Genomic DNA, 27697 nt, shown 5'->3' with positions numbered 1-27697 from the left:
TAAAGGAAAAGTCATCACAGTCCCAGATGACCCATCGGCTGCTTTCCCCTTTGAGGGTGAGAGCTGACTGGTTGTGATTAAACCTGAGAATCACTGGCAAGGGACAAAGTGGGTCTTCATGAATAACCTCAGTTGGTGCAGGAATTGAACTTGCGCTGCTGGCCTTGTTCTGCATCACAAACTAACTGTTCAGCCCACTGAGCTAAACCAGCTCCTGGAGTGATAAGTAGGATATACAGGTATTGGCGGCAGTTCACCAAATTCTGAGGAGGCTTTGGAGGTTCGGTGTTGAGAAAATGTTTCCCCTTGAAGGAATCTAGAACTTGGGGACATAGTTTCAGAGTACGGCATCCCCCATTTGAGGTTAAGGCGAGGTGTGTTACAATTCTGTTAATGACCGTTAACATTTAAAATATATATCTGAACACCCAGTGGTTAACTGATGGAACCACCACAAGATTTCACGTTTTCAATAAAAAAAACTTTTTCTTATATCAAAAAGAATTAAACAAAGTAAACTCTTTCTATCCTTTCCCCACACATTGCGTTCCCTTATCTTCTGAAACCTTTCATGTTTGTTCACTTTTCCTGCAGTCAACTCAAACGATATTTCACCACTGTCCTGAATACACCCTGATTTCTCTTCAGCTATTTGCCATGTTAAAAGATTTCAGATGGATCCTTCCATTAACTTTTGCCTAAGCAACTCCACAATTTATTTTCCGACCTCACAGCGCTGGATTTCACAGCTCAGTACAGGCCTCTGTGATTCCTGCACAATGGCTTAAAGATAAACACCCTTGCTTTCAAACTATAAGCAAGTTGGTGAAGTCCAGAACTTCAACTGCAGCCAGGTTAATTAACTGCCTTTTATTGAGAGGATTACTGTAATTTCTTCCTTTGGCTTCTAGCTAAACAAATCTTCCAATTGATTTTGCCCTCACCCGCTTAGCCTCAAACTATACCAGCTCTCAATCGCAGTCTGCAACATGGGTGATACATTTTGCATTTACTGTACTTCAGGTGTAAGTCTGGCTTTATCGCTCGACTTCTAAGGAGCTACAGCTAGATAAGACCCAAAGCTGACCGTTTCTTAACTGCTTTTCCAAACATTAAGCAATCTTGCCAGCTAGCTATGGCCTAACACAGATAACACAAAGCAAAGCCTCACTGAGCTCTCCCCATCTCCATGTAAACCTGACACAGCCACCTGTTACCCGGGTAAATGCAAATTAGCTAGCTTTTAATTACAAAGCATGAGGAATTTGAGGTTGGTTAATCTTTGTCATTTTGACCCTAAAGACAAGTGGAGGCTGTGTGATTGAATATATTCAGAACTGAGATAGAAAGATTTTTGATCTACCAGGACATTGAGCGTTATGGGTATGGGCAGGAAAGTGAAATTGAATCACAGATTTGTTATGCCGCAGAAGGAGGCCATTTGGTTCATTGCGATGCACCTGCTCTCCAAGCGGGCGACATGACTGAGTTCCATTCTCCTGCCTTTTCTCCATATCTCTGCACACTATTTCTATTCAAATAAGCATTGAATGTCCTCTTGACTGCCTCAATTGAACCTCCCTCCACCACACTTCCAGGCCGTGCATTCCAGATCAGAACCATTCAATGTGTGAAAAGGTTTTTTTCTCACATTGCATTTGTACATGAGTTAAATCTGAGTCTTCGGTAGGTAGGGGGTTGGTAGATGGGCTGGGGGCCCCGATCAGGACCGAACAAGTACTGGGGGGGGGCCTGAAGATCATGCAGTCGGGTAAAGCCCCGGGGCCGGATGGATACCCGGTGGAATTTTATAAAATGTTCGCCGAGATAGTGGGGCCGGTGCTGGTCAGGGTGTTCAACGAGGCAAGAGACAGAGGGGTCTTACCCCCGACGATGTCGCAGGCCACTATCTCGCTTATGCTGAAACGGGATAAAGACCCTGAGGCATGTGGGTCCTATAGGCCGATCTCTTTGATTAACGCAGACACTAAGTTACTAGCCAAGATCTTGCCGTCTAGAATTGAGGACTGTGTACCGGACGTGATTGCGGAGGACCAAACCGGGTTCGTAAAGGACAGGGAACTGGTGGCCAATCTAAGGAGGCTGCTCAATGTGATTATGATGCCCCCGGAGAGCAGGGCGGCAGAGGTAGTGGTAGCAATGGATGCCGAAAAGGCTTTCGACCAGGTGCTGGGACGCTTTGGGTTCGGGGTGGGATTCATTGACTGGGTTAGGCTGCTATGTCAGGCCCCAGAGGCTAGTGTGAGGACAAACAGGACAACATCTGACTACTTCAGACTGCACCGCGGGACTAGACCGGGATGCCCCCTCTCCCCACTGCTGTTCGCGCTGGCTATAGAGCCGCTGGCAATTGCTCTGAGAGCTTCAAGGGACTGGAAAGGGCTGTTTCGGGGGGGCGGGGGGGGGGGGGGGGGGGGGGGGGAGTGGAACATAAAGTCTCGTTATACGCGGATGACCCAATGGCGGGGATGGGCGGAATCCTGGAAACCTTGAGGGAATTTGGTTGGTTCTCAGGCTATAAATTGAACATGGCAAAGAGCGAATGTGGGTAGTGCAGGTGAGAGGTCAGGAGAGTAGGCCGAGGGGGCTGCCGTTCGGGCTGGTAAGGGAAAGCTTCAGATATTTAGGGATACAAGTAGCTCGAGACTGGGGTAAGTTGCATAAGCTAAACCTGTCCCGGTTGGTGGAGCAAGTGAGGGACGAGTTCCGGAGATGGGATGCACTCCCGCTGTCATTGGCAGGGAGAGTGCAGATGGTGAAGATGTAGATTCTCCTGAGATTCTTGTTCATATTTCAATGTCTCCCCATTTTCATTCCGCGGTCCTTCTTTAAGAGGCTAGATAAAATTATCCTGGGATTTGTTTGGGCGGGAAAGTCCCCACTGGTGAGGAAGGTGATGCTCAAGAGGAACCGAGGGGAAGGGGGGCTGGCATTGCCGAACTTTAGCAATTACTACTGGGCAGCTAACATAGCCATGGTAAGGAAATGGATGGTGGATACGGGGTCGGTTTGGGAGCGGGTGGAGGCTGCTTCGTGCAGCGGCACCAGTTTGGCAGCCTTGGTTACGGCGCCTCTGCCGCTCCCACCGGCATGATACTCCAGCCCTATGGTGGTGGCGGCTCTATGGATCTGGGGCCAGCGGAGGAGGTATATAGGGGAAGTGAGAGCATCGGTTTGGTCCCCAATCTGCGGTAACCACCGATTTGCCCTGGGGAATATGGACGGTGGGTTCCAATTATGGCGGAGGGCGGGGATTGCGAGGATGGGCGATCTGTTCCTGGAAGGGAGTTCAGCATAACCTCCTTGCTCTTGTACTCTGCCCCTATTAAAGTCCAGGTTACTGATTGCCCCGAGTCACATCAGCAATATTCTTATTGAATCGTGGAGCAGGCTTGGAAGGCCAACTAGCCGACTTATATTCTGTGGGTCTTGAGTCACATATAGCTTTGATTGGGTCAGGATGACAGATTTCCCTCCATAAAGAACATTAATCAATGTGATGGGATTTTGTGACAATCTGGCAGTTTTATGATCATGACATTTGCAAGTTTAAAAAAATGCACATTTATTTAATTTAATTAAAATTTCCGATCTGATATGTTGGTATTTGAACTTGTATTTCTGGGATTACTCATCTAGTAACATAACTTATTTTGTCGTGCCCTCAAATATTTGTATAAATATTGGACATTGTCATGCAAGCTCATTGATTAGGGTCAGAGGTCTACCCAGCGAAATCCATTGCCAACTTTCTTCTTTACATTTAGTTTAAAACCAGCCCCTTACGTTCTGGAAAGTTTATCCATTATTTAACCACTCAAGTCAGGGTTTTTAAACTGGAAGTAGTCATCTGCTGTGTGCTGAGAGAGCTGATACCTGCCTACATCTTCTGATTGAGGAGGGGGGGGGGGGGAGAGTTATAGTTCCTGCTCCCAATTATTGTCTAATAATTTATGCTGAAAAATGCACATGTGGCTTATCGGTTTCCCTTTACTATTTTGTAGCTATCGACAATTAGTACCTCTAGTTAATGAAACACAGACCAGTGATAACAATATCTGACTATTTACCTTTGGAGTATGTAGCCCAAATGCTCACTTTATTCAGTATTTACATTTTGTTCTGGTTTAACCCGCAGACTGAGGTTGATTCTCAGCAGCTGGATCGGCAGCTCAAGAAGGACGAGAACAGTCCAACTGGAGGAGAAGCCAAATCAATCGAGGTATTTATACCAGTGCTGGTCTGGGCTGGAAGGGTGGGAGGAGGATGGATCAGCCAGGATTTCTGCCCCGGATAGCTTGTAAGCGACTCCTGTGGGGCACACAGTGTGTGGAAATGCTGAGGGGTGGTAGGGTGAGGATTGGGCATGCCTGTGTTTCATCCAGAGGTGCTGTGTTGATTGATGGTGGAAGAATGGCTGCTTGGCTGACCCAGTGAAGGGGAAACTAAGGCTTCCGGAAGGGATTGGGTAAGTCGCTTGGGGGAAATGACTGAATCCACCCTCCTGGGTGTGGGATGGAGGGGGTCTGACACAGTTGTGCTTGTCTTTTCAGTGGAGCGAGTGGCCACCCTACGTTGAGGAACGTTTCCACCTTTATGAGCATCTCAAACGGGAGCATGATTCCATGCTCAGTGAGCAGGCTGCACGGGACTCTCGAATTATCACCATCACACTGCCAAACAACATGCAGATTCGTGGGGAATCATGGAGGACAACACCATATCAGGTTGCTTGTCAAATCAGGTAAATCCACAATACGTTCCTGTTTCTATTCCAATCCTTGGTGCTCAACATGCAGCATTTCACACAGTTCCGGCCACTTAAAGTAATCACATTCCATGTTCGGCTTTTGTAAACGTTTCCTGTCCCCCAAACTTCTTACTAATAGTCACTCTACATATCCACTTACCCCAATATCGCAGCCCACATTTCAAACTTACCCCCTTCAGCTTATTTTTCCTCAAGATCGCATCCTCCACCGATTCAAACAACCGGCCCACCCTTGACTTTGTTGGGTGCGGCCGATGTACCACTTTCAAGTAAACCAGCCCCAGCCTCGCACACGAGGTTGAGGCATTCGCCCTCTGCAGCACCTCACACCACAGTCCCTTCCCAACTCCTCCTCCCATTTGGTTTGGCCCTATCCAGCGATACCCTGTCCTCCAATATCCTCCCATACATCTCCGAGACAAGGCCCCCCCTGCCCTTCCAACCCTCCCACCTGTCAAAATACTTCAAAAACAGCCACTCAAACTCCATGGCCATCACATTGGCCTCTTTGCCACTGTAATGGGCGTGGCTCCATCTGGCGAGTCTTCTCCCGCCATCTTGCCTCCCGCTGAGTTCCGCACCACGCTCGACGACGGACTCTCGCTCATTCCCTATCCCCCCCGATTCTTTACCCCTGTTTTTGACATCCTTGAAGTACCTCGGACTTTCCTGCAAATCCTCACATAAAACTGTCCCCGAAACTGGGTGCAAAGGGCCAAAAAGCACCGACTCTGGCAGGAGCCACCAAACGTGTGACCTCCAGCTTCATGTCGCCTCCGGAAGCCGAACCTCAGTTTTGTACGAATCCAGTTGCGGTCTTTGTAAACTGAGAACTGAGGGATGTCACGTGTTTCCAGTTTTGCCGCGTGTTTACTGTGCAAAATCGGAACCCCCGTGTGTTTGGTACATCAGCTATTTCAGTAGGTGCCACAAAAATACTCTGTTGGTTTCCTTCTGACTGTAGCCGAAGATTAGCAGAGAGTTCCATTATTGCCAAGGTGGGTGGTGAGTTGTGGGACCTGGATCGGCCGCTGGAAGGAGATACCAGTCTTCAGCTATTAAGCTTTGAAGACCCAGAGGCGCAAGCTGTAAGTTACCTGCCACTGTTCAGCTATCTCAGTAATCTCAATGTAATTTAACAAAGTGAAATCATTTTGAAACATGCTATCTTGTACTTCAGCTAATTAATAGGTTTTTACAGCATTGAAGTTAGAAGTTCTCACCTTACTTGTTGCTGTCTTAATGGTGATTACCACGTAGACAGGAAGGTCGTATTTTGGTGTTTTGTCACGAAAGTGGATCGATGTTTAAGAGGATTACCTCTTTAAAGCCATAAATTCTAATTACAGGCACATTAATTCCTGTAGCGAGAAATAAATTGTGTTATATTATGCGCCCAAAAGCACTGAGACATGGAATTTCTAACTATGATTGAATTTAAATTGACGTATTTTGAGCTGGGAGTTGTGTAGCTCGTGGGCTGATAACTGTTTGTCACACAGGTATATTGGCACTCGAGTGCGCACATTCTGGGAGAAGCCATGGAGCGGTATTATGGAGGATGCCTATGTTACGGCCCACCCATAGAGACTGGATTCTATTATGACATGTTCCTGGGAGACAGGTAGAGCTTGTGTTTCTGACCAACTCTTTTGAGAAGCAGAAAACTCATGTTTTTATATTTTTTATTCAAGTAAATCTCAGAGTAACTGAAGCAACGAGGTGAGTCTTTTACAGAGATTCTGAGGGCTTCATGGTGATGTCCTCATAGTTGGAACGTATGGTAACACAACCTGGTAAATGTTGCACCTTCTGTGTGTTTGAGGTGCTTGTCACTGACATCAGGAGGTATGTATCCCTGGTGTCAGGTCCAAAGGGTGATCCCCTTCTAAAATCTGTGCCTGGAGAGAAGGAGGAATATTCGGCTCCTTGTTTCTGGGTATGTGTTATTTGGATGAACTGCTACAGCTGGGTTTAGTTCCCTTATTTCTCAGCTGGGCTTTGGGCTGTGCTCCTTGTGATATCAAATCTCTGCACCTTTAACATAAAGAATCAATGTGGGTAAGCAGTACCTCGCTGCTCTAGCCTTGTCTGTTCACTTGCCACCCGCTCCCATCACCTCTACACCTTTCCCCAGACCTCTGATGTTGTAATTTCCCCACCACTACCCCTGCCCTCTCACCCTCTTACATGGTTTTTTTGTTTCACAGGGGAGTGTCCAGTGACCAGTTTCCTTTCCTGGAGAATATCTGCAAGTCGATCATTAAAGACCGTCAGCCATTTGAGAGATTGGAGGTCAGCAAGCAAACTTTGCTTGAAATGTTCAAGGTAATATTCACTATTTGCTGTCCTGTGTTCTGTCTTGACTTCTCTCTGAGAATTTGTATGGCCTGTTGCTCGGTCCCCAAAGCACTGCTGGTTACTGGAGTGTGAGACAACTGGCGCAGGGCTCTATCCATAACGGCTGTGCTTTCCAGTCTGTCTTCGTGTGGATGACTGACCAGTCCTCTGGTCCCAGATTTCAAGTTCCTGAGGGGCTGCAGGCAAGGCTAACTTCTGACCCTAGACCTATGATGGCCAGGGGCCTAATTTATGTGTAATGCCCTTGAGGAGTTGAATGAGAGGAACCTTTTGAGGCGGATAGTAATGGAATCATTCAATCTGAACTCTATCCAGACTGGAGGGTAGAGACACCAAGCCCGTCACAGGCCTAAACTTGGGATGGGCAGCAGGCGTTAGGCTCAAACCTGGCAACCTGGAACCCGTTTGCAGAGGCTTCTCGATTTGTGAGGATGAATCAGCCGAATGGTCTGTTTGTGGATCAGAACTTTGTACATTGGTGTCACTTTCCTAGGTAGGAATCTGGATTATTCGAATCTTGAATTTTCCTCCTCATAATTTTTTTGGGTTGAAAATTCAGAGTATCCAATTCATTTTCTCCAATTAAGGGGCAGTTTAGCGTGCCCAATCCACCTAACCCGCACATTTTTGGGTTGTGGGGGCGAAATCCACGCAAACACGGGGAGAATATGCAAACTACACACAGACAGTGATCCAGAGCCGGGATCGAACCTGGGACCTCGGCGCCGTGAGGCCGCAGTGCTAACCATTGTGCCACCGTGCTGCCCTTTACCTCACAATAATAAATACAAAATTCTTCAGATGCTGGAAATTTGAAATAAAAACAAACTGCTGGATAAACTCAGCAGATTTGACCGAAGCTGTGGAGAGAGAAATAGTTTAAAAAAAAAAAAATTTAGAGTACCCAATTCATTGTTTCCAATTAAGGGGCAATTTAGCATGGCCAATCCACCTACCCTGCACACCTTTGGGTTGTGGGGTGAAACCCACGCAAACACGGGGAGAATGTGCAAACTCCACACGGACAGTTACCCAGAGCCGGGATCGAACCTGGTACGTTGGCGCCGTGAGGCAGCAGTGCTAACCACTGCGCCACCGTGCTGCCCGAGAGAAACAGAGTTAACGTTTCAAGTCCATATGACCCTTTTAGGGAACTGAAGTCCTTGTTCACGATTCTTTTAAGGTTAACGTACAGGTTCAGTCGGCAGTTGGGAAGGCAAATGCAATGTTAGCATTCATGTTGAGAGGGCTAGAATACAAGAGCAGGGGTGTACTTCTGAGGCTGCATAAGGCTCTGGTCAGACCAGATGAGGTCAGCAGGATTAGACTATTGAGTTGGATGATCAGCCATGATCGTGATGAATGGCGGAGCAGGCTCCAAAGGCCTCCTCCTGCTCCTATCTTCTATGTATGTATCTACGTATGACCCCATTTGGAGTATTGTGAGCAGTTTTGGGCCCCGTATCTAAGGAAGGATGTGCTGGCCTTGGAAAGGGTCCAGAGGAGGTTCACAAGAATTATTTTTGATTTGATTTGATTTATTATTGTCACATGTATTAGTATACAGTGAAAAGTATTGTTTCTTGCATGCTGTACAAACAATGCATACCGTACATAGGGAAGGAAGGAGAGACTGCAGAATATAATGTTACAGTTATAGCGAGGTGTAGAGAAAGGATCAATTTAATACGAGGTAGGTCCATTCAAAAGTCTGATGGCAGTAGGAAGGAAGCTGTTCTTGAGTCGGTTGGTACGTGACTTCAAACTTTGGTATCATTTTCCTGACGGAAGAAGGTGGAAGAGAGTATGTCCGGGGTGCATGGGGTTCTTAATTATGCTGGCTGCCTTTCTGAGGCAGCGGGAATGATCCCTGGAATGAAGAACTTGTCATATGAGGAACGGTTGAGGACTCTGGGTCTGTACTCGTTGGAATTTGGAAGGATGAGGGGGGATCTTATTGAAACTTACAGGATACTGCGAGGCCCGGATAGAGTGGACGTGGAGAGGATGTTTCCACTTGCAGGAAAAACTAGAAGCAGAGGACACAATCTCAGACTAAACGGACGATCCTTTAAAACAGAGATGAGGAGGAATTTCTTCAGCCAGAGGGTGGTGAATATGTGGAACTCTTGGCCGCAGAAGGCTGTGGAGGCCAATTCACTTGAGTGTCTTTAAGACAGATAGATAGGTTCTTGATTAATAAGGGGATCAGGGGTTATAGGGAGAAGGCAGGAGAATGGGGATGAGAAACATATCAGCCATGATTGAATGGCGGAGCAGACTTGATGGGCCGAATGGCCTAATTCTGCTTCAAATTATTATGGTCTTATGTCTTATGGTTGGGGCAGAATAGAAGATCAGGGATCGGTTGAAGCTAACGAGCGATTGACAAAGATGTCATAGGCATAAGACAAAGGGGGTGTTTATTTATTTTTTATTTTTAAAAATAAATTTAGAGTACCCAATTTATTTTTTTCAATTCGGGGCAATTTAGCGTGGCCAATCCACCTACCCTACACATCTTTTGGGTTGTGGGGGCGAAACCCACGCAGATACGGGGAGAATGTGCAAACTCCACACGGACAGTGACCCAGAGCCGGGATCGAACCTGGGATCTCGGCGCCGTGAGGCAGCAGGGCTAACCCTACAAAGGGGGTGTTAATGGTGACATTAAGGACTGCAAAGGTGCTAAATAGAGAAAGTTAAGATAGCAGAACAAAGCTCAGTGGAAGCAAAACTGAAAACAAGGGACAGGTGGCCTTGTGGGGGAGGAGTGGGATGGTATTGGGGCAACAAGGAACTCCCACCACCTCACCCCCCCCCCCCCACCCCCCCAAAAAAAGGAGAACCAAGATCGATGACATTATATCTTATTATTGAATTTTCTCAACTTGTTCTAGCTGTCGCCAATTCTCTGTTTTCTTTCTCAGTACAACAAGTTTAAGGTGCGGATATTAAACGAGAAGATTGACACACTGACCACCACAGTGTACAGGTGAGCAGGAGCTGTGAATTGTAACATCTCTGTTACCAATTAGGATTTAGGGGTGGAGTGTCCGAATAGTTTGATAAATCAATGTAGCAGAATCTGGAGTATTTGTGTTTCAGCTGGAAATGCAGGATCTGTCCAAGATCCTCATCTGGAAATGTGGGATCTATCCTGGGTTTCCTGGAAATGGAGGATCTATCCTGAATCCCCATCAGGAAATGTGGGATCTATCCTGGGTTTCCTGGAAATGGAGGATCTATCCTGAATCCCCATCAGGAAATGTGGGATCTATCCTGGGTTGCCTGGAAATGTGGGATCTATATCTAGACCCGGGTTCAATTCTGGCTTTGGGTGACTCCTGTATGGAGTCTGCACGTTATCCCCGTGTCTGCGTGGGTTTCCTCCGGGTGCTCCGGTTTCCTCCCACAGTCCAAAGATGTGCAGGTTAGGTGGGTTGGCCATGCTAAATTGCCCTTGGTGTCCAAAGATGTGCAGGTTATGGGGATAGGATGGGGGACTGGGCCTAGGTAGGGAGCTCTTTCAGAGTGTAGGTGCAGACTTTATGGGCCAAATGGCCTCCTTATGCACTAGGGATTCTATGATTCCTACGACTGAAAATGTGGGATCTATCCTGTTTTTTGTGTCCTCTGTGACATCATCCCAAAGCAGATCAGTTTTCACACATGCAATGAGGACACCCCCTCTCCAACTCCTCCACTGTCACTAAATTATCAGACTCTTCAACTGCCAGCACTGGATAAGCAAAACGTCCTCCAGTTAAACTTTGGAAGACAAAAGCCATTGTCTTTGGCCCCCGCTACAAACTCTGTGCCCTCGTGACTGACTCCATTGAACCCGCGCTGCTGGCCTTGTTCTGCTTTACAAGCCAGCTGTTCAGCCCACTGTGCTAAACCAGCCCCTAACATTGCAGTTGCAACCTTGGTGTTGTATTTGACCCAAGTTAAGCTTCCGACCACAAATCTGCATCGTCACCAAGACCGCCCATTTCCACCTCGAACACACTCTGCCAGTGCGTCAGCTCATTTGCTGAAATCCTCATCCCTGCCTCCAGGCTTGTCTATTGCAACAGATTGTGGTCGATATTCTGTCCTCAGTAAATTTGAAATTATGCCTTTGTCTAAATTCTCACCAAGTCCTAATCACTCTGAGCTTAAAAAAAACATGATGGAGCATAGGTGGCAAAGCACCGTTTATTGCCCATCTCTTATTGCCCTTAAAGATGGCTGTGAGCTGCTGCCTTGAAGCGCTGCAGTCAGTACACCCCCAGCGCTGTTAGGAAGGGAGTTCTAACATTTTCAACCCAGTGGCAGTGAAGAAACATCCAAATCAGGATGGCGTGTGGCTTAGAGGAGAACTTGCAGGTGGGGGTGTTCCCATGTGCCTGCTGCCCTTGACATTCTAGGTGATAGAGGATTGCGGGTTTGAAAGTTGTTTTGAAGGAGGCTTGGCAAGTTGCAGTGCATCATAGATTGTACATACTACTGCCGCTGTGCATTGGTGGTGCAAGGAGTGAATGTTTAAAGGGGTGAATGGGTTGCGAAGTGGGCTGCTTTGTCATAGTTGTTGGAGCTCCACTCATCCAGGCAAGTGGAGAATATTCTATTATATCCCTGAAAATATCTATGGTCATTCCTCTCCTTGTCCTCCCTCCTCCCACTTCCCTCTCGTTCCTCCTTTAATGTGCCCCTCCTTCCTCCTTACCCCTCTGTCCCTTCTTCCCCCTCTGTCCCCTTTACCCCCTCTTTCCCCTCTGTCCCCCCTTACCCCCCTGTCCCTTCTTCACCCTCTGTCCCCCCCTTATCCCTCTGTCCCCCCCTTATCCCTCTGTCCCCCCCTTACCCCTCTGTCCCCCCCTTACCCCTCTGTCCCCCCCTTACCCCTCTGTCCCCCCCTTACCCCTCTGTCCCCCCCTTACCCCTCTGTCCCCCCCTTACCCCTCTGTCCCCCCCTTACCCCTCTGTCCCCCCCTTACCCCTCTGTCCCCCCTTACCCCTCTGTCCCCCCTTACCCCTCTGTCCCCCCTTACCCCTCTGTCCCCTCTGTCCCCTCTTCCCCCTCTTCCCCCTCTGTCCCCTCTGTCCCCTCTGTCCCCTCTGTCCCCTCTGTCCCCTCTTCCCCCTCTTCCCCCTCTTCCCCCTCTGTCCCCTCTTCCCCCTCTTCCCCCTCTGTCCCCTCTTCCCCCTCTGCCCCCTCTGTCCCCTCTTCCCCCTCTGTCCCCTCTTCCCCCTGTCCCCTCTTCCCCCCCTGTCCCCTCTTCCCCCCCTGTCCCCTCTTCCCCCCTGTCCCCTCTTCCCCCCTGTCCCCTCTTCCCCCTGTCCCCTCTTCCCCCTGTCCCCCCTCTGTCCCCCCTTCCCCCTCTGTCCCCCCCTTCCCCCTCTGTCCCCCCCCATTCCCCTCTGTCCCCTCTTCCCCTTCACGCCCCTCCTGCCCATTCTCCCCCTCCCGCCCCTCGTGCACCCTCTGCCTCCCCCTCTCTCCAGCAGCAATATCTGGCTGTCAACAGGTCATTGCCAGAGTCTATCATCAAATCAGTCAAAAGTGTTCGGGTTTGCACAATAAGTGCATCCGCCCCCATCTCTCCCCATCAGCCTCCTCCACCCATCCCCCCCTCATGCTCCCTCCACTTCCTCCCTCCCTCTAGCAGCAATACACGGCTGTCAATAGGTCTTTGTCTGAGACATTGTCACCAATCAGTCAGAAGTATGTGGCTTTGCACAATAAGTGCCAGCAGCCATTCTGACAGTGGGGTTGATCACAGGTGACCCCATCTCTTCTCACAGGTGCCCATGCAATTTCCTGTCAGAGTCACTGGGAGATCGAACAGGAAGACAGCTTTCCCTCCCTAACCTAGCGGCTTGGAGATTGGAGCTTCACAATTTCTCGGATGAGATTAGTCAACAGCAGGGACCCTGTCCCTGCTTTAGCTGACCTTGGTCTTGATCCTGCCTCTGATTCACCTGAACCTTACCCTGACTCTGCTGTCTCGTAGGTGTGGCCCATTGATTGATTTGTGCAGTGGACCCCATGTCAGGCACACTGGCGAGATTAAAGCCATGAGAATTTATAAGGTGAGTGAGCGTGTGATCACTTATCTCAGTCCATCACTGGCACTGAATTGATTTTAAAATTGGAGTGGGTTTTATGCAAAGAAAAATGTGTTTTATAAATTTTCAGAACTCCTTGACATACTGGGAAGGAAAGTCCAACATGGAGACTCTGCAGAGAATCTACGGTATCTCATTTCCTGATTACAAGATGCTGAAGGAGTGGGAGCAATTGCAGGAGGAAGCCATGAACCAGGACCACAGAAAGATTGGGCAGGTCTGGGAAATGTTTATGTTTTGGAGGTTTAGAGCAAATTGGTGCAGCGAGCTAGTCCATAGTTAAGAGTCACAATTACAGAGAAAAGAGGCAGTAAATCACATGTAGAGCTTGGACAATGCAAGTGTGAGAATGGAGAAATTAGTTTTGTCCACTGCAAGTTAACAGACTTGTTTTCTGGCTGTTTTGATATCTGTCCCTTCAACCCAAAGGCCTGCCTCTTTCTGAAGTCAATACAGAAAACGCTGGAAATACTTAACAAATGAGGCAGCATCAGTGAAGAAAAGAAAGAGTTAACGTTTCACCTCTGATCTCTCATCAAAACTGAAAGAAGTTAGAAATATAACATCTTTTAAACAAGCAGATGGACTTGTTAAGGAAAGAATAAAAGGGAAGATCTATGATCGGGTTAATGGAATACACCCACCATCTCTGCAGCCATTTCCGTTAATACCTTAGGGTGCATCCCATTAGATCCTGGAGATTGTCAGTTTTTAGTTTTATTCTCATCTGCAATATTTTTTATAACTAATGAAGCTGTTTTAAAAAAAAATGGAAAAGAGAGTCTTCAATTCCCAGTGAGCTTTGTCCTGTGTTGCTTGCAGCAGCCCAGGCTCATCGTTAATTTTTGATGATTACATAGATTTCATAGAATTTACAGTGCAGAAGGAAGCCATTTGGCCCATCGAGTCTGCACTGGCTCTTGGAAAGAGCACCCTACTTAAGCCCACACCTCCACCCTATCCCTGTAACCAGCAACCCCATCTAACCTAAGGGCAATTTAGCATGGCCAATCCACCTAACCTGCACATCTTTGGACTGTGGGAGGAAACCGGAGCACCCGGAGGAAACGCACGCACACACGGGGAGAACGTGCAGACTCCACACAGACAGTGACCCAAGCGGGAATCGAACCTCGGACCCTGGCGCTGTGAAGCCATAGTGCTAACACTATGCCACCGCGCTGCCCTGAGGATGTCAGGAGAATTTGGAGGGATGGCAACATGAGAGGATTTACCTACAAATATTCCCAAACTGACTTGTGCTAGGGCAGTTGTGTTCATTGAGGACCAAGCTATTAATTGAAGAAATGAATAACCTCATTGACATCTTTCCTACCTTCATTTATTTAACTCATGAAACAGTAGGTGTTTCTGAAAAAGTTTTATTTCATAAAATTCAATTTAGATTAAGATCTTCTAATCTGACCCCCAGTACCCCGTGAACATAAATAATGGCAGCAGCCTTTGAAGGTTTCCATATTTAAATTTACCCTTTCTCTGCTTGCTGGAATTATTGTGTTCTTCCTTCAGAGATACCCAGTAATGGTAGATGCAGTAGCTCCAGACATAGAATACATTACAAGATAAATACAGGTAATGTGTTCAGTGTGAGGATGCTCAACGGGTAGCACATGGGTTAGCACTGTGGCTTCACAGCGCCTGGGTCCCAGGTTCGATTCCCTGCTGGGTGACTGTCTGTGCGGAGTCTGCACGTTCTCCCCGTGTCTGCGTGGGTTTCCTCCCAGTGCTCTGGTTTCCTCCCACAATCCAAAGATGTGCAGGTTAGGTGAATTAGCCATGCCAAATTGCCCTTAGTGTCCAAAAAGGTTAGGAGGGGTTATTGGGTTACGGGGATAGGGTGGAAGTGAGGGCTTAAGTGGGTCGGTGCAGACTTGATGGACCGAAAGGCCTCCTTCTGCACTGTATGTTCTATGTTCTAACGCACCAGCTTGGGTGTTAATGCTGAAGAGTTTGAAACATGAGTAGCAATGGGACTGTGTGGATCAGGCTAGTGAAACTTCAGGAGAATTTGAGCAGGGAGTTCAGAACTGATCAGTTGTCAACTCAGTTTGAGTTGACAGCAAAAAAAATCAACATTGTGCAAATTTAACAACATGCTGCATTAGTTTCTGTTACATTTACTGGAGTCGCTGACCAGTTTATTCCTCAGCTGTGCAATACTTATCCTCACTTTACTTCCATCTGCTTTGCAGGACCAGGAATTGTTTTTCTTCCATCCGCTCAGCCCTGGAAGCTGTTTTTTTCTCCCGAGAGGGGCTTCTATTTACAGCACGCTGACAACATTTATACGGGTATGAACCTCATTCACAACAACTGTACTGCCACAGATTCTATTGTTTATAGAAATCATTGAGGTGAGGAGATATATGGAGAGGTGGAACACATCCTATGTTCTTATTCTTTGCGAACCCTCAGTGGTTGCACCATCTGGTATGGACCAGAACAGTTCCCGGTTCCAACTCCAGTCTGTGCTCACTGAACAACAAAAGGCTTCCGTGCGAATAGTTCTAGCGTTCTAGAGAAGTTCTAGCGAATAGGATAAATAGGTTGGTCACAAGGACTTTAAACGAGCAAGTTGGGGGGAAGGGAAGTGTAAAGCTATGGACAGTATAATGGTTAATGGAGATCAAGGCAGCAGGTTACATGACAGGTTATTATGTAGAGATATGGGTTCAAAGACAAGGAAAATTAGGAGAAAGGGTAAGAGGAAAAATAAATTGCGAAAAGTTACTGATCAAGGTGTTAGGATTCATAACAAAGACATAAAAAACAGCATAAGTGTACTTTACCTGAATGCTCGTAGTATACAAAATAAAGTAAATGAGTTGATGGCGCAAATCATCGTGAATGACTATGATTTAGTGGCCATCACTGAAACATGGTTAAAAGATGGTCACGACTGGGAGTTAAATATCAACGGGTATCAGACTATACGAAAGGATAGAATGGACGGTAAGGGCGGTGGTGTAGCTTTGTTGTTTAAGGATGGCATCCGGGCAATAGTAAGGGATGATATTGGTGCTATGGAGGACAAGGTTGAATCAATTTGGGTGGAAATCAGGAATAGTAAGGCGAAAAGGTCACTGATAGGAGTAGTCTATAGGCCACCAAATAGTAACAGGATGGTAGGGCAGGCAATAAGCAAAGAAATAACGGATGCATGTAGAAATGGTACAGCGGTTATCATGGGAGATTTTAATCTGCATATCGATTGGTTTAACCAGGTTGGTAAAGGCAGCCTTGAGGAGGAGCTTATAGAATGTGCCCGGGATAATTTCCTGGAACAGTATGTAATGGAACCTACAAGGGAACAAGCGGTCCTAGATCTGGTCCTGTGTAATGAGGCAGGATTGATTAATGATCTCATAGTTCGGGATCCTCTTGGAAGGAGCGACCACAATATGGTGGAATTTAAAATACAGTTGGAGGATGACAAGGTAAAATCAAACACTAGTGTTTTGTGCTTAAACAAAGGCGATTACAATGGGATAAGAGAAGAACTAGCTAAGGTAGACTGGGAGCAAAGACTTCATGGTGAAGCAGTTGAGGAACAGTGGAGAACCTTCCGAGCGATCTTTCAGTGTTCAGAAAAGGTTCATACCGACAAAAAAGAAAGACGGTAGAAAGGGGAAAAATCGACCGTGGATATCTAAGGAGGTGAGGGAGAGTATCAAATTGAAGAAAAAACATACAAAGTGGCAAAAATTAGTGGGGGACTAGAGGACTGGGAAGTCTTTAGGGGACAACAGAAAGCTACTAAAAAAGCCATAAAGAAGAGTAAGGTAGACTATGAAAGTAAACTGGCTCAGAACATAAAAGCAAATAGTAAAAGCTTCTACAAATATATAAGACAAAAAAGAGTGGCTAAGGTAAATATTGGTCCTTTGGAAGATGAGAAGGGAGATTTAATAATAGGAGACGGGGAAATGGCTGAGGCGCTGAACAGGTTTTTTGGGTCAGTCTTCACAGTGGAAGACACAAATAACATGCCAGTGACTGATGGAAATAAAGATATGATCGGTGAGGACCTTGAGATGATTGTAATCACTAAGGAGGCAGTATTGGGCAAGCTAATGGTGCTAAAGGTAGACAAGTCTCCTGGCCCTGATGGGATGCATCCCAGACTGTTAAAAGAGATGGCTAGGGAAATTGTAAATGCACTAGTGATAATTTATCAAAATTCACTAGACTCTGGGGTGGTCCCAGAGGATTGGAAAGTAGCAAACGTGACACCACTGTTTAAAAAAGGAGGTCGGCAGAAAGCGGGTAATTATAGGCCGGTAAGCTTAACTTCGGTTGTAGGGAAAATGCTGGAATGTATCATTAAGGAGGAAATAGCGGGACACCTGGAGGGAAATTGTCCCATTGGGCAGACGCAGCATGGGTTCACAAAGGGTAGGTCGTGTCTGACTAATTTGGTAGAATTTTTTGAGGACGTTACCAGTGCAGTAGATAACGGGGAGCCAATGGATGTCGTATATCTGGATTTCCAGAAAGCTTTTGACAAGGTGCCACACAAAAGGTTGCTGCATAAACTAAAGATGCATGGCATCGAGGGTAAAGTGGTAGTATGGGTAGAGGATTGGTTAACTAACAGAAGCAGAGAGTGGGGATAAATGGGTGTTTCTCTGGTTGGCAACCTGTAACTAGTGGGGTCCCTCAAGGATCAGTGTTGGGCCCGCAGTTGTTCACAATTTACATAGACGATTTGGAGTTGGGGACCAAGTGCAATGTGTAAAAGATTGCAGACGACACTAAGATGAGTGGTAAAGCAAAAAGTGCAGAGGATACCGGAAGTCTGCAGAAGGATTTGGATAGGTTAGGTGAATGGGCTAGGGTCTGGCAGATGGAATTCAATGTTGCCAAGTGTGAGGCTATCCATTTTGGGAGGAATAACAGCAGAATGGATTATTATTTAAACGGTAAGATGTTAAAACATGCTGCTGTGCAGAGGGACCTGGGTGTGCTGGTGCACGAGTCACAAAAAGCCGGTTTACAGGTGCAACAGTTGATTAAGAAGGCTAATCGAGTTTTGTCTTTCATTGCTAGAGTGATGGAGTTCAAGACTAGGGAGGTTATGCTGCAATTGTATAGGGTGTTGGTGAGGCCGCATCTGGAGTATTGTGTTCAGTTTTGGTCTCCTTACCTGAGAAAGGACATATTGGCACTGGAGGGAGTGCAGAGGAGATTCACTAGGTTGATCCCAGAGTTGAGGGGATTAGATTATGACGAGAGGTTGAGTAGACTGGGACTGTACTCATTGGAGTTTAGAAGGATGCGGGGGTATCTAATTGAAACATATAAGATTATGAAGGGAATAGATAGGATAGATGCGGGCTGGTTGTTTCCACTGGCGGGGAAAGCAGAACTAGGGGGCATAGCCTCAAAATAAGGGGAGATAGATTTAGGACGGAGTATAGGAGGAACTTCTTCACCCAAAGGGTTGTGAATCTCTGCAATTCCTTGCCCAGTGAAGCAGTTGAGGCTCCTTCTTTAAACGTTTTTAAGAAAAAGATAGATACCTTTCTAAAGAATAAAGGGATTAAGGTTATGGTGTACGGGCCGGAGAGTGGAGCTGAGTCCACAAAGATCAGCCATGATCTCATTAAATGGCGGAGCAGGCTCGAGGGGCCAGATGGCCTACTCCTGTTCCTAGTTCTTATGTGCCCATGGGTTTAAGGACAAAAGATTTGAAGAAATTACTGTTCCCACTTGTTTGAGTGAGAACAGGATGTAATGTGGCTCTGCCACAATACTTCACTGAGAGCAATAACCTTCCTGGGCTCAATGAGGAGTACCGTGCTCGCAGTGAGGGTGACAAGACTTGGCCCTTGAGGGGTGCAGGGGACAAATGGAGACAAATAAGTGTTTGTGTAGGTGGTGGTCCAAGCTTGGTTGGAGAGAAGGAGGATTGGTCTCCCTCCCACACCCTGTAAAATCTGATCACCACTACAGAAACTACAAGAAATAGCCATACTGACAACCCCATCAAAGAAAGAAAGGCGCGGGCAGCCCGGTGGCACAGTGGCTAGCACTGCTGCCTCACAGCGCCAACGACCCGGGTTCGATCCCGACCCTGGGTCACTGCCCGTGTGGAGTTTGCACATTCTCCCCCTGTCTGCGTGGGTTTCACCCCACAATGCAAAGATGTGCAGGTTAGGTGGATTGGCCGCGCTAAATTGCCCTTTAATAGGGAAAAAGTAAAATAATTGAGTACTCTAAAAAAAATTTTTAAAAGAAAGGATTGCCCATCCAAGGGACTGGGTGAAAGCCAAAAGTCAAATTCTTGACCAGCCTAATTTACCAAGACAAAACCATCACCAGAATCGGCACATGGAATATCCGAACATTCTTGCAATGTTGGAAGATGTCCCAATTGCTGTGAGAAATGAGAACCTTTCGCTTTGACATCTTGGGCATCTGCGAAATACGGTGGCCAGGCCAAGGGCAGCAGTGAGGATGTGACAAATCTTGTATTCGGGGCAGGAAGAACACACGACCCGTGGAATTGATCACATGCTCAGCACATCTGTTAGATGGGCTGAAGCACATCATCACCGGTCATCACATCATCACTGCCAGATTCCACACAAGGCACACCAAAGTCACTGGCTGGAATTCGCTGGTCATCGTGATTTACTTTTCCTGCTGACAGCGAACGAGAAAGAAGCGGCTGGTGGACCGAGAGTCCCGCCCTCTATCATGCAGGTTTGCGAACCAACAGAGACAGTCAGAGGAGGAGAAAGAAGACTTTGACCATCAATTACAGGACACACTGGACAGGGCACCGGGAAACGGTATCAATCTACTGATTCTCTGTGCTAAGCTCAATGGCAACAGGTGAGGACTGACAATCGAATTGGCCCCAAGTTACTCAACAGAAGCTGCAAACATCTGCTGAACAGAAATGGACTCCGCATTGAGAATATCTTCTTCAAATACATGGGCATCCACAAAAAGGACATGGAGCTCCCCATATGGTCACACTCTGAATGAGAGTGACTATTTGTGCATTAGCAGCAGAAGGGCGACATCCCGGCAAGATATTCGGAAGGTTTGAAATGCTGATGGAGATCGGACCACGACCTTTCATGGCGAGATCCACCTCAAGCTGAAGAAGGTGCCAATCATAAAGCTACAAAGGCCATTGGCAATGGAGGGACTGATGAAAGAATGCTTGTGAAGAACACGAGGGCCAGGAAAAGAGCATTGAGCAAACACACAAAGCTGTGGAGAAGCTGCAAGAGAAAGAAATGAGGATTTGGATTTAGATTTGTTGTCATGTGTGCCGAGGTACAGTGAAAAGCATTGTCCTGTGCACAGTCCAGGCAGATCATTCCATACATGAATACAAAGAACATACTATCAATACACAATGTACATACATAAACATAGACATTGGGTGAAACATATGGAGTGTAGTGCTGCAACTGTAGCGAAAATGTCCACAAGAGGGCCATTCAGAGTCCGGGAGCAGCGGGGAAGAAGCTGTTTTTGAATCTATTGGTGCGTTCTCTGAAACTTTTGTATCTCCTGCCTGATGGAAGAGGTTGGAAGAGAGACTAACATGGTTGGGAGGGGTCTTTGATCATGTGCCTGCTTTCCCAAGGCAGCGAGAGGTGTAGCCAGAATCATTGGATGGGAGATGGGTTCGCATGATGGACTGGGCTGTGTTCACGACTCTCTGTAGTTGCTTGTGTATGGATAGAGTTAAAAGGCAGGGATGCAGAAAAAGACAATAAATTTGAATGGATGGCATGGTGGAACAGTGGACTGCTGCCTCAGCCCCAGATTCTTTGGTTCAATTGCGGCCTTGGGTGACTGTGGAGTTTGCACTTTCTCCCCGTGTCAGTGTGGGTTTTCTGCGGGTGTCCTGGTTATCTATCACAGTCCAAAGATGTGCAGGTTAGATGAGGCTACGGGGATAGGTTGAGATAGGATGCTCTTTCAGAGGATCAGTGCAGACTCGATGGGCCTTCGGCACTGTAGGTATTCTATAGTTCTGTGGACTCCAAGATACTGCACAGGATTAACTGGTGCAAAAAGCAACATGCACCAATCAAGGACAAGGGTGGTATGATGCCATTGACATGTGAAGCAGGAGGTGAGGCGGGTGCAGAACTTTTCCTCTACCACCCCAGCTCCATGGTAGAGTTTGAAAGGATGTACTCACATTGGAGGCAGTACAGGAAAGTTTCACGCGATTGGTCCCTGGGATAAGGGGGTTGTATGATGAGATGTTAAATAAATTTGTCTTTTCGTTTCTGGAGGGATAGGCAGAGTTTTGGTCTCGAGGCCATTGAGGGTGTGGGCAGGAAAATTGAGTTGAACGTTAACTGGTGAAGTTAACATCGGTTGGTGAAGTTCAACAACACCTTTCTTTGATGGAGAGTGTTCATTGACCTTAGTTCACAGTTACCATTACACCAATGTCCCAGCTATCCCCATTTATATTCATTTGAGTTTACTAAATTAACTAAATGTCCAGTGAATAAATGAAAAAGAATAAATTAAAGGGAAATTGCAACAAAATCACAAAGGAAACTTACAAACATTCAAATTAACGTATGATTTTCAGAGTCAATAATCCACCCAGTCCCATGGTTCCCACTGATCGCAGAAGGCCTGCAGTGTGCCAGCGGCCACGAGTACAGACAGTCGGGTCGGACAACCCACTCAATGGTCTGCTGACTGGACCTATTAATGGCCAATTTGGCCAGGCCCAGGAGCAGGCATACCAGGGAAATTGAGGTTTACAAATGAATTGTGAGGGAATGCTGCGCTGTCATTGGTGTTGACCTTCAGATGAGACATAAAAGCCAGACCCTGTCTTCCTACCTCAGGTAGGATTCGCATTTTATTTATTTATTTTTTAATAAATTTAGAGTACCCAATTAATTTTTTCCGATTAAGGGGCAATTTATCGTGGCCAATCTACCTAACCTGCACATCTTTGGGTTGTGGGGGCGAAACCCACACAAACACGGGGAGAATGTGCAAACTCCACACAGACAGTGACCCCCGGGCCGGGATAAAACCCAGGTCCTCGACGCCGTGAGGCAGCAGTGCTAACCACTGCGCCACCGTGCTGGTGGAGTCGCATTTTATTTTGACGAGCAATGACCTCCCACCTGGAAGGACAAGAGCAGCCGGTACATTATCCTGACCTGAAACTATATCGCTGTTTCTTCCCTGTCGCTGGACAATGTGGAAGTACATACACCAGATGGACTTCAGTGTTTCAAGAAGGCGACACACTGCCACCTTATCAAGGGAAAATAATAATGGGCAGAAAATGCTGGTTTTGCCAGTGATACTCACATCCCCTGAAAGAATTTTTAAAAAGTGCTCTGGCAAATATTTATCCTGCTAATAATGTTTAAAATGGATTGCGCTCTTTAATCATATTGCTGTTTTGCGGGATTTTACGCTGTGCAAATTGTCTGCAATCTTCCTACATTGACACTTCAAAAGTACTTCGTGGCTGTAATGCATTTGGGACTCTGCTTGTGAAAGGTGCTATGCAAGTTTGGTCTTGATTGTTAATCTGTTCTTGTTGCAGGAGGAGTATTGTAGACGTGGATTCACTGAAGTGGTCTCTCCAAATATATACAACAGCCGCCTGTGGGAGATGTCTGGCTACTGGCAGCACGACAGTGAGAACATGTTCAGCTTTGAGGTAGAGAAGGAGGTTTTTGCGCTGAAGCCTATGAATTGCCCAGGTCACTGGTATGTGTCAAACACAGGCTGCTTTACAATATTCAATACTGTTAATGGTTTGAAAGTTTGTTTAGGGTTAGTTTGTCCTGGTCATCTTTCATGAAGTGAGGGATATTTGTTGCCACTGTAGTTCCCCCCGAGAGTCAAGCGGACATTGTGAATCCACATTCTCCTGTAGAGGCTGGGCAAGGATTGCAGACAACCTTCCTGAAAAGGCATTAGGGTGTTTTGCAATACCCCAGCAACTATACCGAAAGAATCGGCACTGTCTGAACTGGAATGGGACCCATGCCTGACAGGAAAAGGGTAAATAGAGAGGTAGCAAAGGCTTTAAACTAGAAAGAGTGAGGGGGAGATGGGTGGCATGTATGAATAAGTAAGCAACTCGAATGTAAACTAAGTAGGACAGGAGTACATAGGAAAGAATAAAGTAAGCAAGGACATTGACGGTGAGAGAAAACATAGTCTGATTGAATAGGAATCTGAAAAAATGGTGAAACATAGTGAGAGGAAATCCTGTTAAAATGAATAAAATACAATATACACAGCACTCGTAATAAAATGGAGACAATCATGCAGTGGGTGGAATCGGTTGAGGTCGGGATACTGAGACATAAAAATCAGGGCTGGGAATTTAACATTGCAGAATGTAACATTTAGGAAAGATGGTGGAGGAGCTTGTTAAGGATAACACAGCAGCATGTCTCAACAGGACAACATGAGAATCCATGTCAATAGCGATAAAAGGTAAAAAAGGATCAATCACACCAACAGATGCTGTCTACAGACCACGTGATAGTGGGACAGAGGTGGAGACAAGTTAGGGAATTGAGTAAAAATAATAATAATTAGGGGATCTTCAACTACCCTATTGGATATTAATTGGGCAGAGGAGGGATGTTAAGCGAATAAAGAAACTGAGTTCCTACAATGTGTACAGGACAGTTTTCCAACCCAAAACATAAAAAGTTCAACAAGGGAAGATTTGCTATTCGATCTATAAATGAGGAATGAACCAGACCAGATAAAAGACGTCAAATCAGGAGAACACCTAGGCAATAATATTGTATACTTCAAGATACAAAGAACAAAGTACAGCACAGGAACAGGCCCTTCAGCCCTCCAAGCTTGTGCCGATCATGATGCCCTAACTTAAAAAAAAAACTCCTGCCCTTACTCGGTCCGTATCCCTCTATTTCATCCCTATTCATGGACCCATCCAAATGCCTCTTAAATGTTGCTAATGTGCTGCTTCCACCACATCCTCTGGCAGCGCGTTCCAGGCATCCACCACTCTCTGCGTGCAAAACGTACCCTGCACATCACTTCCACCCTTGGAAAAAGCCTCTGACTATCCACCCTGTCTATACCTCTCATAATTTTGTAGACCTCTATCAGGTCTCCCCTCAGCCTCCGTCTTTCCAGTCAAAACAATCCTAGTTTATTTAACCTCTCCTCATAGTCAACGCACTCGAGACCAGGCAACATCCTGGTGAACCTTCTTTGCACTCTCTCCAAAGCTTCCACATGCTTCTGATAATGTGGTGACCAGAACTGCACGCAATACTCCAAATGCGGCCAAACCAAGGTTTTATACAACTGTAACATGATTTCCCAGCTCCTGTAATCAATGCTCCGGCTTATGTAGGCAAGCATGCCGTATGCCTTCTTAATCACCTTAGCCACCTGTGTTGCCACTTTTAGGGAACTGTGGACCTGCCCGCCCAGATCCCTCCTTGTTAATGTTCCTAAACGTTCTGTCATTTACAGTATAATTCATACCTAGATTTGATCCCCCAAAATGCATCACCTCGCATTTGTCCGGATTAAACTCCATCTGACATTTCTGTGCACAAGTCTCCAATTTACCTATATCCTGTTGTATCCTCTGACAATCCTTGGCACTGTCAGCAACTCTGCCAATATTCGTGTCATCTGCAAACTTACTAATCAGACCACCCACATTTTCTTCCAGATAATTTATATATCCTACAAACAACAGAGGTCCCAACACTGATACCTGTGGAACACCACTAGCTACAGATCTCCATTCTGAAAAACTCTGTTCCACTGTCACTGTCTTTTATAACCAAGCCAGTTCTGTATCCATCCAGCCAGCCCACCCCGAATCCCAAGTGATTTTAGTTTTTGTACCAGTCTGCCTTTTGGGACCTTGTCAAGTGCCTTACTAAAGTCCATAAAGTGGGTAGCACAGTGGTTAGCACTGTTGCCTCACAGCGCCAGGGTCCCAGGTTTGATTCCCGGCTTGGGTCACTGTCTGTGTGGAGTCTGCACGTTCTCCCCGTGTCTGTGGGTTTCCTCCGGGTGCTCCGGTTTCCTCCCACAAGTCCCAAAAGACGTGCTTGTTCGGTGAATTGGACATTCTGAATTCTCCCTCTGTGTAACCGAACAGGCGCCAGAGTGTGGCGACTAGGGGCTTTTCTCAGTAACTTCATTGCAGTGTTAATGTCAGCCTACTTGTAACAATAAAGATTATTATTATATAATCTACATCCATATCCCTTCCCTCATCAATTTTCTTTGTCATTTGATAACGATAGAGGGTGACATAAGTATGATGACAACCAAGTTAATTGATTGGAGAAAAGCAGATTTTGAAGGATTGAGAATAAAGCTTGGGAAAATAAAATAGGCAACAATGTTGGTAAACAATGATGCAAAATAAGAATTGAAAACATTCACAACAGTGTTTAACAGAGTGCAGGGAAAATCGATTTCACAAAAAAGAAAGCACAAACTAAACACTAGTGAGTCTCCATGGAGAAAGACATAGGGGAAAACTAAGGGTTAGGAAAAAGATATGTAGATAGCAGAGAATGTGTAATACCTTGGGATAGGAGCAGAATTAGGCCACTTGGCCCATCGAGTCTGCTCCGCCATTCAATCATGGCTGATATGTTTCTCATCCCCATTCTCCTGCCTTCTCCCCATAACCCTGATCCCCTTATTGATCAAGAACCTATCGTTCTCGGTCTTAAAGACACTCAGTGAATTGGCCTCCACAGCCTTCTGTGGCAAAGAGTTCCACAGATTCACCACCCTCTGGCTGAAGAAATTCCTCCTCATCTCGGTTTTAAAGGATCGTCCCTTCAGTCTGAGATGGTGTCCTCTGGTTCTAGTTTTTCTTACAAGTGGAAACATCCTCTCCACATTCACTCTATCCAGGCCTCGCAGTATCCTGTAAGTTTCAATAAGATCCCCCTTCATCCTTCTAAACTCCCAACGAGTACAGACCCAGAGTCCTCAAACACTCTGCATATGACGAGCTCTTCATTCCGAGGATCATTCTTGTGAATCTACTCTGGACCCTTTCCAAAACCAGCACATCCTTCCTTAGATGTGGGGCCCAAAACTGCTCACAATACTCCAATTGGGGTCTGACCAGAGCCTTATACAGCCTCAGAGGTACATCCCTGCTCTTGTAATCTAGTACTTTTGACATGCATGCGAACATTTGCCTTCCTAACTGCTGACTGAACCTGCACGTTAACCTGAGGAAAATCATGAACTAGGACTCCTAAGTTCCTTTGTGCTTCTGATTTCTGAAGCCTTTTCCCATGGAAAATAGTCCATGCCTCCATCCTTCCGACCAAAATGCACAACCTCACACTTTTCCACATTGTATTCCATCTGCCACATCATTGCCCACTCTCCTGGCCTGTCCAAGTCCTTTTGTCGTTCCCCTGCTTCCTCAATACTGTCTGTATCATCTGCAACCTCAGCAACAGTGCCTTCAGTTCCTTCTCCCAGATCATTAATGTATATTGTAAAAAGTTGTGGTCCTAGCACAGACCCCTGAGGCACACCACTAGTCACCGACTGCCATCCTGAAAAAGACCCCTTTATCCCCACCTGCCAGTCAGTCAATCCTCTATGCATGCCAGTATCTTACCCTTAACACCGTGGGCTCTTAATTTATTTATCAACCTCCTATACAACACCTTGTCAAAGGCCTTCTGGACATCTAAGTAGATCATGTCCACTGGTTCTCCTTTGTCTAACTTCCGTGTTACCTCCTCAAAGAACTGTAACAGATTTGTTAGACACTACCTCCCTTTGACGAAGCCGTGCTGACTCAGTCCTATTTTACCATGCACTTCCAAGTACTTCGCAATCTCATCTTTAATAATGGACTCTAAAATCTTACCAATAACTGAAGTAAGGATAACCGGCCGATGATTTCCCGCCTATTGCCTTCCTCCCTTCTTAAACAGGGCTGTTACATTAGCCATTTTCCTGTCCTCTGGGACCCTCACGGCCTTCACTGATTCCTGAAAGATCATCACTGCCTCCACAATCTCCTCAGTTTAGAACCCTGGGATGTAGTCCACCCGGTCCAAGTGATTTATCCACCTTCAGGCCTTTCAGTTTCCCCAGAACCTCTTCCTTAGTGATGGCCATGGCACTCACCTCTGCCCCCTGATTCTGCTGAAGTTCTGGAATCCCACTGGTGTCTTCCAGTGCCAGTGTTGTTGCTGTACTGGAACAGCTTGGCTCAAAGTGCGGCAAGTTCTGGAGCACAGTCTTCCGTACTATTGTCGAGATTTGCTGGGCAATCTCAGAGGGCATTTTGGATCTGGGGTCACATGTAGGCCAGACCAGGTAAGAATGGCAGATTTCCTCTTCTGAAAGACATCAGTGAACCAGCTGGGTGTGTTGGACCATGAA

General features: G+C 46.5%; 1 protein-coding gene across 4 annotated transcripts in view; it reads left to right on the top strand.

Moving 5' to 3' along the window:
• Window positions 1-27697, top strand: part of LOC140404297 (threonine--tRNA ligase 1, cytoplasmic-like) — a 65682-nt gene that overhangs the window by 5288 nt on the left and 32697 nt on the right. For all 4 annotated transcript variants that reach the window (XM_072492624.1, XM_072492623.1, XM_072492626.1 and 1 more), the window contains exons 2-11: window positions 4160-4243; window positions 4575-4765; window positions 5757-5880; window positions 6295-6416; window positions 7003-7120; window positions 10084-10148; window positions 13153-13231; window positions 13338-13484; window positions 15481-15579; window positions 22851-23017. In XM_072492624.1, coding sequence (XP_072348725.1) covers window positions 4160-4243; window positions 4575-4765; window positions 5757-5880; window positions 6295-6416; window positions 7003-7120; window positions 10084-10148; window positions 13153-13231; window positions 13338-13484; window positions 15481-15579; window positions 22851-23017 — 1196 coding nt within the window. The remainder of the gene's footprint in view (window positions 1-4159; window positions 4244-4574; window positions 4766-5756; window positions 5881-6294; window positions 6417-7002; window positions 7121-10083; window positions 10149-13152; window positions 13232-13337; window positions 13485-15480; window positions 15580-22850; window positions 23018-27697) is intronic.

Source organism: Scyliorhinus torazame, chromosome 30 (genome assembly GCF_047496885.1).
Source record: "Scyliorhinus torazame isolate Kashiwa2021f chromosome 30, sScyTor2.1, whole genome shotgun sequence".
NCBI classification, from domain to species: Eukaryota; Metazoa; Chordata; class Chondrichthyes; order Carcharhiniformes; family Scyliorhinidae; genus Scyliorhinus; species Scyliorhinus torazame.
This window is presented reverse-complemented; position numbering and strand designations above follow the sequence as displayed.